Source organism: Acanthaster planci, linkage group LG18, assembly GCF_054643075.1.
Source record: "Acanthaster planci isolate LZ-2023a linkage group LG18, COTS_SCS, whole genome shotgun sequence".
NCBI lineage: Eukaryota > Metazoa > Echinodermata > Asteroidea > Valvatida > Acanthasteridae > Acanthaster > Acanthaster planci.
In genome coordinates this window covers 4,466,770-4,479,241 of record NC_141794.1, presented here as the reverse complement: position 1 = coordinate 4,479,241, position 12,472 = coordinate 4,466,770, and the positions used below count along the sequence as shown (strand labels likewise).

At 44.9% G+C, this 12,472-nt stretch overlaps 2 protein-coding genes across 12 annotated transcripts in view; both read left to right on the top strand.

Moving 5' to 3' along the window:
- LOC110978304 (uncharacterized) overlaps window positions 1-12,472 on the top strand; it is a 202,026-nt gene that overhangs the window by 79,267 nt on the left and 110,287 nt on the right. For 10 of the 11 annotated variants that reach the window (XM_087148903.1, XM_087148906.1, XM_087148907.1 and 7 more), the window contains one exon: window positions 3,233-3,285. The exons of the other annotated variant lie outside the window; for it this stretch is intronic. The gene's annotated coding sequence lies outside the window, so the exon portion shown is untranslated. The remainder of the gene's footprint in view (window positions 1-3,232; window positions 3,286-12,472) is intronic. 11 annotated transcript variants of the gene reach the window in all.
- LOC110978340 (transcription factor Sox-11-B-like) lies at window positions 5,639-8,862 on the top strand. Its single transcript, XM_022233272.2, has one exon. The coding sequence runs from the start codon at window positions 6,092-6,094 to the stop codon at window positions 7,223-7,225; it is 1,134 nt and encodes a 377-aa protein (XP_022088964.1). The 5' UTR covers window positions 5,639-6,091; the 3' UTR covers window positions 7,226-8,862.

Below are 12,472 nucleotides of genomic sequence, written 5' to 3'. Positions count from 1 at the left end.
CTGGAAAGTCCACATACCTTGCCTAGTGAGTTTGGAGCGGCTCTGTTCTATACCGCACATGCACACTGCTCTCGTTTGTCCAATTGAACTATAGACTACGTGTTGTGCACAGTTTTCAGGAGCACAGTTTTCGATAAACTGTTCCGAGAAATGTGAAATGAAGATACGAGAGGCAGGTTGCAATTTAAATTCATAGCCAGCAGTCAACAATTATGCATTTCTTCGTAAACTTTGAAACTTTAGGCCTTGAGTTTATTGAAGAATGCAACAGTTTATTGTTTGGTTTCCCATGGTTTTTAACTTCAGTTGATAAAAATTTATTAAGTATTAACAAGGGAGGATCATTAAAAAATAAACAGAACCGCCCTCTCTTGAAATAAACTCCTGTTCCTTAAAATTTTATGCGGTGTCTCGAGATTTCCGAGCCAGGGTTGCGTGCGGAACACCAGTAAATCTTTGTACCTTCCATTTCGACCCGTGGTTATCCTTGTTTTAAATTTGTGGGACTCGGGCCAGATGTCCTGTGGGGACCCTAATTGTCTTGACCTTCGGTCACGACCCTCGCAGATCGGTCGGCAGGCTGGTGCCGCATTGGGCCCCACCTGCTTCCAACTGGCTATAACGCTAAGGCCAATTAACCCCCGTCGTATTCAATGACCTTGCAAAGTAGTTTTGGCGAATTTTAGTGTGAGAGGAGCATTTTAGGAAGTGTAGCCATAGGATCCGTATCTTTAAAAGCGACAATATTTTTGGACACTGGAAAACAAGTTTTTCAATTGTCCCCGTTTGGCAAAATTTACATGTAATGATTAAGTCTTCTGTTGGTCATTGGTCCGTTTAAGACGCTGAAAACGCAAGTATACAAACTAGCCGGTATTTAATAGCAAATTATAAGAATTTGAAGAATACGGTATGCGTTTTGCTGTTGCAAACTTAACGCCCATTGTAGGCCTTTTTCTATTGACTGGACGTTGTTTACATTCGATTCAAAACTTTTTGAGAATTTGTTTTAGGCAACCATAAGTACTATTTAGATTGCGCGCTAGAGGGACCCACTCAACCTTCTGAGCATTGGGCCCATTCAGAGTCTAGCCCCCACTCAGTCGCATCCCAACAGCGACTCCCCCGCCCCCGTCGCACGTTCCATCCCGGGACACATTCCGAGGCCACTCTCGCCTTCCTTTGTCCGTCAAAATTCTGTTACAGCCAAGTCTGCCTTAGCAATTGTTATCCAAACCCATCTTCGCTTTGAAAAACAGTACTTTTTTGTATCGAACAAGGTTAAACCCATAACGTTTGATTGGTACATAATGCAACTTGACAGAACCCTTCTCTTGTTTAAGTATTTGCACGCATGCCAACAGGTGCTTGCTCGTTTACCCTCTGTTTTTTTGGTCAGTGTGAAAAGATAATAAACGTGCGTGTCGTTGTGCAATTTCACATCCGAAGTTTCAAACGCTCATAGTGGTTATGACAACCGTGTGCTTTTCTTATGGGTCGATTTTTGAAATTTTGGTGAAGTGTCCCATGGAGTCAAAACAAACACTTATTGTTCGAGACGATCCCAAAACAATTGCTCGTGAAGAACAGGTGCAGCTGGTCACTGATATATTGAATGCAGAAGCGAAACTAATTTCCCCCCGGTGTGTAATTTAATTTTATGCACTCAAATGTTTCCATGCTTTCCTCACAAATTTGCAGAGCTGTCCAATCATCGTTTAGAATTTCGTTTGAGCGTACAGCCTATGCGATAAAGCCTTCTCGCGTGGCCATTTTTCGGGTTTGTATTAACCTGAAATGTACCGTATACGGCTCGACGCCAGACGTATACGGTATAGACAGCCGGCGCTCGATTAGGAATCGTGGAGAAAACTTCCGTATAACTCAGGTATCCGTGTTCAGAACAGCATGCCAGTCCGTTTTGAGTAGTTCTTTGCCAGATCTTTGTCAGTGTCTTCTCAACCTGAAGACCAAGCCTTGGCTTTTTTTGAACAGTGGACCAGAAGTGATAAATCTTTTCCTGGGCGTTTTCCCCACCCGTTTTTCTCAGACTATGTAGACAGTTAAGAATGACACTGAAGATGAAATTACCGAAGTCTGATCTCGTTTTGCTGAATAGGCACTCGAGTCACACACGGAGGAGAGTGGTATTTTTTTATTTAGTTTTTATAACGTAAATAGTAATGAGCTCCACGTATGATTAATATCACGTGTGACAAGCTCCTGACGTTTTTGTCCTTGGCTACTGCTTCGTTTGAAAGCTATTCAGACAGCTGGAGTTCAGTAGCTGGGAACATTTTATGTAAACGGTACATGGCAACCAAACCAGTTTTACCGCCCGTAAAAGAAGGTACACGTCCTATGTAGACTACAAACCAATTCGCGTGTGTGACCTCACTCGGCCCGCGGGGAAGGGGACAGTGCTATGAAAATAGCCAGGCAACGGCATTAATATTCTGTTGTTATTATTTAGAGTGTGCACTGCCGTAACTACGACAACTGTCAATGCCATCGGAAGGGGATTGAACGTGTTCTTCACTACTGTCTCACAGAATAAATGGCGCCAGTGAATAAATACAAATACTAATGCACTCGGGTAGAGTTCAAGAACATTATTAGGTGGTCTTGGGCTTTGTGGTTACGGTCTATCATTCGATGTGCTCATCTACAGCAGTCACACATAAGTCATCTTTGTAATAAGCCCCAATTTGACCAACCAGGAAAGAATCGTCGGTTTTTTTCCTTTGGGTCGAGGTTTAAATGCTCAGGTTTGATTAACTATTCTATTTGTCGGCGTGGGTGGTTTTTGCAAGCGTCTGTGAATATTTGTTGTTGATTTGTGAACTGTGTTGACCGCGTTAACCCGAACATGTCTGACGATATGCCGTCATTCGTTCTGAACGGAACAAAACGGGTAGAGTAGGAATCCAGCATGGGAGGGCCAGTGTAAAACACAACTCAATCATGGGTTTGAAGGCAGAGTCACGGTGTTTTCTGTAGGCTCAAGATACAGACTATTCCCTGAATGGTTTTGCATTTTTACTTCTTGTACTTGTGTTTTGTGATGCCTATCTGCCCTTACTTTGAAAAGTTGTGGCATCTTTTGGTTCCATATTTTTGACAAAGTGATACTCCTCGCGAGAATTTGGCACAACACTTGTCTGTGTAGTCGTCCATTTGTTTTGCACCTTCGTGCTTTATTTTTTTTTATTTATTATTTTTTAATCGTCAGGGGAAGAATTTTGACGGATTCCAGATCGAGTTTATGGAGGTTGGTTGAAAAAGGTAAGGTACATATGCATGTACATGTACTAAGTTAATGACGGTCTTTTTGAATTTTAATCGGGGGTGCGTGGTGGTGTGTGGAACAGCCTGAGCAGCCCGTTCCATGGATACCAAAACCTGGGCCCGCGACCCCGAAAGAAACCCTATCTTTAGTGAGTGCCAATCATGCACCCTATTCAGTCCTGCCACGTGCCTGTTTTGAGTCAGGCCCCGCCTACGTACGCGACAGGTAGGCTCTGGATTATTCATGAGGTGTTTGCTGGGGGACGTGGTGCGATTTTGTGGCACGCGACTATACCCTCAAAAAAATAAAAAGATGAACAAATCTTCCTCCAAAGAGGGAAACGATTCCGAAATGTTGATCTTATATTGCTTTTCAAGGAAGCGTTTCACTTTCGAAGCTGCACCCCTCGAAAATAAGTTTTTTTCAACATAACTTCCTGGTTCGGCACCGATAGAAAGTGCAGGACCAACACAGACTAACTTTGTGACCCTTACTAGGTTTTTCCTCCCATAAGTAGGCCCTGGGTATCATTAAACATGAAAATCAGCGTTTAATTTATAATACTCTCCCAACTAACACACTGGCATTCTCACGCGATGTTGCATGTGACTGATATGCTGTTAAGAGTACAGCTGAATGGGAGACTCGGGGGACACGTCGGTCCGATGACGATGGGAGTGTATATAGGGGAAGCTTGAGCCGTGATTTCATACGTGAGGTCTGGGGAACAGGCTTTTTCTGGTGGGTTTTTGTCCAAACGCGTGGGGGGAGTGAGAAATGGAGGATATTTGGAGGATGTATTTAAGGCTGGCACAGGGCAGGATCTGAGATTCTCTCGCTGTGTTTTAGCATGGTGTGATGGCACGATTGTAGAACGTGACCCCAGTCCCCGGCACATCGGTGCGGGAGAGACACATCCATGGTACAGACCCGAGGAGAACGCGCGCCACCCTGTTCGGCGACGAACGTGTCTTGCCCGCTAAATGGGGGACGTGGATGTGGAAATTTTTTAGATGAAACACGTCGACTGCAAAAATTGGTGCATGACATGCGTTCCAAGGGTCTTTGAGCAGGCGGACCGGAGTCAATAAACACTCAAATCAACAGAATCGTTCAACACAATAGCCCATTAACGGACAACAGACAAATAATGCCGCAAATGGAACTTGATATGTACTGAAAGTGTAGCCACAAGAACTCGCCTACCACAGTTGTTGTCAACACTGGTAGGTATGCTCGTCACTCGCTAGTTCGGTCAGCACACTAGTTGATTTATCTATTTGTCTTACCTTCACGCTCTTTGATAACTTACACTGTACTTTAAAGTTTAACTGGAAGTACAGTACTGTACTCTCCATCATTTTCATAATCACTGAGGTGGAACGATCAAGTTGGACATGTCCATTTGTCTTAAGGGCACCACGTCAATTCGGAACTAAAGTAAATTGCATCTGAGTTCGTTAATGATAGGAAAACGCTTGATCTTTCCCTCCAATGAAAAACTTGGTGGTGGATAATGAAAAAGATTTCTCTTGTGCCGGGGGCGTCCTAAGTATTTCAAACTGCCAAATCTGCTCCCGCCCTTTTACTAGTAAAATGAAAAGGTATAAAGAAACTGCTAGGAGTGTGTAGTGAAACCATGGTGAAACTAGACGAGACTTGTTCTGAACTCGACTCGGTAGCAATGCTTATAATAGAATCAGCTCGGCAAAATTGTATGTATCCAATCATTTTGGGGGCCCTGAACCTTTAACCCTGACCCCCGTCATAGGACGACGCGGGCCAGAAACATGACCCTCCCGTCAGCACGTTATTGCGCCGCCTGGCGTCGGGGCCCGTCCACGCCACCTGCCCCGGACACTCTAACGTTTTATAGCCCGTCAAGTTTTAGAGCTCCGCAGGCGAAATAAAAGTTTATACCAACGAGTGGGATTTGGAGGTAGTTTTTTTTTTGGGGGGGGGGCTTTAAAAACAACTGTGGGTATTTTCAAGTCTAAGAACAGGGCGAAAGAGAAAATAGTGAGGGACAGAGAGAAAAAGGTGAAGTTGAGTGAAACCTGGAACCCATTCCGGGAACGGAAGATATATTTCCTAAAAGTCGTGACATAGTTTGTGCAGAATTGCATGACATAAATGTCAAATGCGTTTTATACACGCATTCCTTATACCAAACATGCGCAGTTGTGCACAAATTCGTTGTCATTTGCTGTTCCCATACTGTAAATACATGTACACGTACATACCCATACAGATTCTGCGCAGTGTGTATGCACTGTGATATACATGTACATGCACATACTGGACATGTACATGTACATGTACAATGTACAAAGTACATGTTCACTGTATAGTATCCCATGATGTGTGTTCCACATTGACCCACAGCTGAGTCACCGCGTGCCAACAGCATTAACAGTGAGGCCTCTATTTTCATTACCATAAGCGCCGCCCAACGGGCCGTGCTTATCATAATCGCCAACTCTGATTGGCTGTCGCTGTCGCTGTGTAGTGTAGTGTGTACTGGCGGGCCTTGCAGGATGGGATAAATTGTACGCGGGCATATTTGGAACAATCATTCTGAGTCAAGAAAAACACCTGAACGTTGGTGTGATATGCGTAACACATTTACCACAGCTCCGTGCGGGGCCGAGCTTTGAATCGCTTGAATCAGCATCACTCTGTGTGCACTGATCGCCGCTTCACCTGTGCCCACAGGTCTGCACTGGGATATTTTTGTACTTTCATTCCAATATACCACAAATACCTCACTTCGTCACACTGGAGACGGAACACTCCACAACCATGGTACCTCAGACGCAGAGTTTAGGCTTGATCGGTAGCAGTCAGTCCAGCGGTCCGAGTTCGCCGGAGAGCAGCACATCGGGCAGCGACTTGAGCATGACGGGCATCGATCTCGGCGCAATACTTCAACAGTCCACGCTGGACATATCCGAGGACATTTGCCAGACTAACTGGAAGGCCAACAACGGGCACATTAAGCGGCCCATGAACGCCTTCATGGTCTGGTCCCAGATTGAGAGGAGGAAAATCATGGAGACCCAGCCGGAGATGCACAACGCCGAAATCTCGAAGAGGCTTGGACGCCGGTGGAAAACCCTGAACGACAGCCAAAAGAGCCCGTACGTCGAAGAGGCAGAGCGACTGCGGCTGCTTCACATGCAGGAGTACCCGGACTACAAGTACCGACCGAGGAAGAAAGCCAAGCCAGCTAACAAGCAGGAGAACCCTACGCGTAACGGCGGAGTCTCCAAGCACAAACACAGCTCCAAGAGCAAGAGCAAAAACTCCTCCCGTCACCACCACAATAAGGCTGACAGGGTGCCCAAGCTGAAGCTCACCATCGACAAGAAATTCCGGGAGAGTATCAAGGCGAGCAAAGCCATCGACCTGGGCTCCACGCAACTCACCCCACCCGCCAAGGTGCCCTCGAGCCCCACCGGATCTACACCGGATTCGCCCGTTGACGGCAGGAGTATGTACGAAGACTATGTGGACGTCTGCCCGAAACCGCAGCAGCATGAAGCCCAGCAGCAGCAACACCAGCAACGGATCGCCCCCATTATGATCAAGCAACAGCATCACCATCAACTGCAGCAGCAACAACAACAGCAGCAGCCACAGCAGCCTTCCACTGTACCCATCAACAACAACAGTACTCACACAGACTTGAATACTGCGCAGGCGAATAGCCAACTTGCCGGGCTGACGGAGGAATTCTTCCCCTCGACGTGGCCCAATTTCGACCTGCAGGACTTGGGCAGCTTAGCGGACGACCTGAGCCCGTTGGACTCCTGCAGCAGTAACGGGTCACATTTCGAGTTTCCTGACTATATGACGCCAGAGGTGAGTGAGATGATTCAAGGAGATTGGCTGGACACGAGCTTTGCTTCCCTAATATCAGCGTGTACGAACTAATCAACAGTAAGATGAGGGAGAGCACATTATGGTACCTACTAGCCTTGAAAACCAGCTGCCTCATTGTGTGTAAGTAACCAAAAGGGAAAAGAGAAACACAGACTCGTGCGTGCCCCGGTTGTTTCTGTTTTCACTTATTCCACGAAAATGGAAAAACTGGTGGGGCCTCGCTTCCGTCGTGTTCTGTACCACCTTAGCCGAGACACGTTTACAGCACCGAACTAAACTCAGAAGAGAAAACACTGTCCGGGCCCCTCACGCTGGGGACCAGACCCGAGTCACATTGCCGCTAGTACGCAGTGACTGTGGCACCGTGTAACCGCTGTGTGTGCCCGACGAATAGTCGCCATTCACCCTTCAACCCAATCAAATGGATGCCTGGAGCAGACTGTTGATTTTCTTTTTCATTTATTTTCTCCACAAGAATTTCAAGCAACCTACGGGCTATCAGGTTTTCGTGTAAGGACAAGACTTTTGTAACTGCCGCTGTGATCCGTCTGTGTCTTGTAAATTTTATTTCTTGTGTTGAGCTTATTGAGATAAATGATTTGATTCACGAGTCACATTTTGATACAGTACGAAAGTCAAACTGTTAACTGTCTTTTACACCCTTGTCACAATGCGTCAATCCCACGGCGTCTTATTTGTCTGTGAAAAATAGCTGTACAGTTTTATCCTAATTTTATTGAAATTATTATTTATGCAACGTTTTGTATGATACCTTAAAATAGCTATTATACCTGTTTGTGTTGAGATTTTGTACAGTAGAAGTCACAGTTTTATCTTCGTATGCTCCCGGTGGGGTTTCTTCGTTTTGCTTTGGATTTGGGGTTGCTTTGAACGGATGCAAGTTAGTCTATCTGGAAGCTAAACTTGAGGAAAAATATGCAGACTTGCTAAATTTTGCTAATTTATTTCAAACGGCAAATGAATAAGTGTACAATTTGCAATTCAGCGAATCTTGTTGACAGTGTTAATACAGAAGACTAGTACAAGTACAGCAACGAATGGACAGAGACAAGTGGTTGATTGGACGGTGATTGTAAAACGAGAGAAAAAAATGAAAAAAGAGGAGCACTTATGTATATTTGTACTATTGTAGATTTTCCTCGCTAATTTTAATATACTATTTTGTGTCTATTTTGTACATTCAGAATTATCTTCCTTAGACTATTGTTTATAAATGTTACAAAAAAGTATGTCTTCTTAAACGCCGCTTGTATTTATGTACGTTTTGGACGATTCGTTTCCATGCTGCAGTTACCGACTTCGTCAAAATTCTGTTCACTGCATCAAAAATGTCTGCCCAAATTTCTGCGACAAATGGTTTTGTACAAAAAGTATTTTTATTCCAATTTTTTCTCGCTAAAGAAGTGTGAAACGACCACCCTTTTGGTGTTGCATTTTTTCTTAATTTCCTACTGAAACAAAAACCAATCGCATTTGTGGCAAAAAAAACATTCGAGAAAGATTATATTTCCTGACAATGTAATCATATTTTGTAAATATATTTTGAGTAGATTTTTTCTGATTTGATACTAAAACTTTGGTACGCATAACTTATACTTAACGGAAAATTGAGTGGATGGAGCATCTTAATAATATTGAAAAAACGCCTCTTTGAGGTTGTAACTTAAGGTGTGTGAAAGTTGTTTCTGATTTGTATTTCATCCGTTTTTTCACCATTGCAACTTGGATTTAAAGCTGGTGTCACTCTGAAATACTTTGCATATATTTCCCAAATTATAAATCGCACCAATATTATCGACTTTATCATTTTTATACGTTTTCGTGATTTTTGTCTCTTCCAATTGATGAATTTGTGAAAGGTTGGAAAGAACCCCTTGTGCATATATCAGTTTTCAGTCAGCATTGCCATTGCGGATTTAGTACCTGCCAATGTGTAGAGATTAGGCTTTTAGTTCATGTAGTCCCGGCGAAAGCACGTGGTTAGAATACACGCTGATTAGACATTCTCTTCCCCAAACAAGACAACCATCTCGTATGCACTTGTACAGACCAGTTCTTTCTGTCCTTCATGCTGCACCAGCACGCCACGGCCTGACCTGTCAACCTGCCGCGAGGCGCTTATCAGCTTTTGTGAATGAGGCCCCTAATAGGGTAGCGCGGGGTCAGGATCTGTATCCACTTTGTCAGCCGTGTAAGCATCTTGAGGGGCACAAAGGCCCACGATGGAAACCCCAACCTATTGTCATCGTCGAACAATACTTGGCGTTGCTCCGAACCGCTTACTTACAAAAAAAGGTCTCTTAAAACTGTTTGGGATTTTTCTACAAGTTTCTCTCCTCTGAAGGTTATGAAAGTATTTACCTGTCCTTACTGTGCGGAGATGGCCCTGAAGAATTAAGCAGCAACCCTGGTAGGACCAGCTTTTTTTCATCCTCGTGCACGTTGCTGTAGTGCGACTGGTTCCTGAAACATTTTTGTTGAACGCAGCGGCATTCGAAGCATGCAAAGCCAGCCCCGTGCGGTTTATGGATTTTTCCCCGTCAGTGAAAATAGAGAGGTCGAGCTGGAGGCCAATTAATTTGAAAGCCAGTGTGACGCATTACGGCTTTTTTACCATAATGATACCTTGCGTTTCTTACTGGGTCTTTCTCTCCATGGGAATCCAGCCACGATTTAAAGCCTTATTAGAGGCTTCAAGAAAAGAGGTTTTCGCCGTCGACGCAATTTTCTCGTCACTGCACATTTTTTTTTTTATATAAGATGGACATCAAATGCCTTCGAATACTCCTTATTTGTGATAAATATTGGACCTAACGGAACATTCGCACGCGGCCGTTAGTAATCATCATGGTATCATATTGACCCTATTTAGCGTCTGTCTGCCCACGCCTTTTTTTTTAGTCCAGATGCAGCAGATGCGTTTATTTACAGGTGGACCTAAATATGGAGTTCCGATTTGATTATAGTTAAGACACAATTCCTCACTTCCTGTGCTGATCCAGGCGTCCACCTTCGCATTTTCTTTACATCTGAGGTACTAGAATTACAGTGTGGTCCGCAACCTGAATGCCTGAGTGGCGATTCCGACTGGGCCGGAGCGCCACAGTTCAGTGATGCGATTCGGTTCACTGTCAAGGATTGTCATTCTTTCATGTTCCTTGCATTTTGGTTAAGCCACAAATCATACAAAATCATGATAATCGAGAGCTTCTGAGCTAACGTTTAGGTCTGTAACAAATTTATGTTGGTTTTTTCCCCCAGAATGTGAAAAAATGAAGATTGTCTTTGTAAGAATGCTAGATTACCTCTATTTTACTGAAGGGAAAAAGTGCCAAATCTGGTTCAGGATATTATTAGCAGTCTCGACCCTGCTACACCAAAGCCAAATTGAATTCATTTCTACAAATTCATTTGGTCGATATATGCTTACGTATTCCCCCTCCCGATACTACATACAGCGAAGCTGCAGTTCGAATTATCAGTCTACCCAGTGGTTTCCTGGTCTTTCTTCACTGCCATTGATTGGCGCGCAAATGACCACACAGCTCAGGATGGGAGAGTTTCGAACAGGCCTCGACCGAGAGAATCATCTGGCTCCGCGCTCCATGCCGGTCCTGATTTACGGTCAAACCTGTCTGACCTCAGCCCCTTCAAAATACAGTATCACTCTGCCACTGATCACCTCTTTTAACGCCGAACACGCTGCTACCCGAAGTCTGCTGTAGCGTGATTTAGGCTCGCGGCCTCCTGGGGACGCGGCTTCTTCGACACCCCGCCAAGGCCAGCCGTATGGGATCAGCCTCTGTCTCGCCGGTGTCATTAAGGTCGTCCCCGTCTGACTATGTTTACAACCTTTCATCTTGTAATAGATCTCACTTTACCCCTTTTTTGCCCTCCTTTACAACTAGGCATACTGATACCGTATTGGAAAGGGAGTGGTCCGCCTGTGGGGTGTGTGGGGGGGGGGTTAATTCTATATTTTGCCCGAAGGTGTTTGGAATGCGGGCATGCGTGCTTGGGGGTTGGAAGTAAACACCAGGATTTGGGTAGCAGGGTTTTAAGATCAAGAGATTACGTACGGAACGCCAGTTTTGTGTCCGTGTTTTCATTTTAATGATCTTCTATGGAATGTCACACGCTCGGAGTAGGGGACCCTTCAAAGGTGTACATGTATATAGGCCTGCATATAGATTCTTTAAGCATGTACCTTTATCTGCTCTACGTAAAAAGGTGTAGTGGAATGGAAATGATGTAGGCCCTTGTCATAATAACGCTACAGCTTCACTCATCTCACGGAAAAATGGAATTGCAGAAGTCCAGATGTGTTGCAGACAGATGTAATGCAAAGAGGAGCAGTAATCATGAAAACTCATAGCATAATGACGTGTTTGAGTTCATCTGGGGGTGCTGAGTTTCGTTGTTCGACCATTCGCAGTGGAAGTCGAGCCCGTCCACGCTGTATCATTTTAATGGCCGCTGGAGGGCGCTGTAAAACGTGACGTCATCTTCCTGGCAGCGACTGGACCACTTGCCGAACGCGAAGCGCTGTCGCCTTGCCTAACGTTCCGTAGCAGAGACCCGTGCTTTCTGCCCTCTCCCCGCCAGCGCAGTCGCGACATCTCGCTATTCCGGTCCGACAAAAATAATCGTAAAACTTAACGATCACTGTTTGCCCTCTCGAATTGACCTGCTGACAATATTGGCGTTTCACCTCTGCATATACATGTACATTTTGCAAAACAGCACACGTACGTCTAAAAGTCAGTTCATATATAATTCTGTTTTACCGCACTAATACAAACCAACGCTTGTTGCATTAGTAAAATTACAATGTATCACGATATTAGTCCGATCTCGGATTGCCGCTTCAATTTCCTTGATGGCATTTGCTTAGTGATATTCTGTCTTTTGGTGTAATAAATAGCTGAAGAGGCTTGACCTTTAACTTCAACAACATGGCCGGGTCAAGGTCCATCTACCTGTATATTCATCTCTTGATTCGCCTGTACCTAATTAATTGAATAACTGATCTCGGCGCGCCAAGCCTCGAAAGGTGCAGGCCCGCGTGACTTCACCCTCCCAAGGTTTTTGGTTTCGGGCTGTTTGGGAATTCCATGGGCTCCCGGCCTCGTGTGCGGATTATTTCCCGAACGTTAAAAGATACAGCGCGCATGAAAATGATATCACCGGGTGCCCGCACGGATCCCCGAAGGACATTAAGCGCTTAGTCCGATGTGCTGCTGTGGACATGGGAATGGGCGATTGGTCTCGCGACAG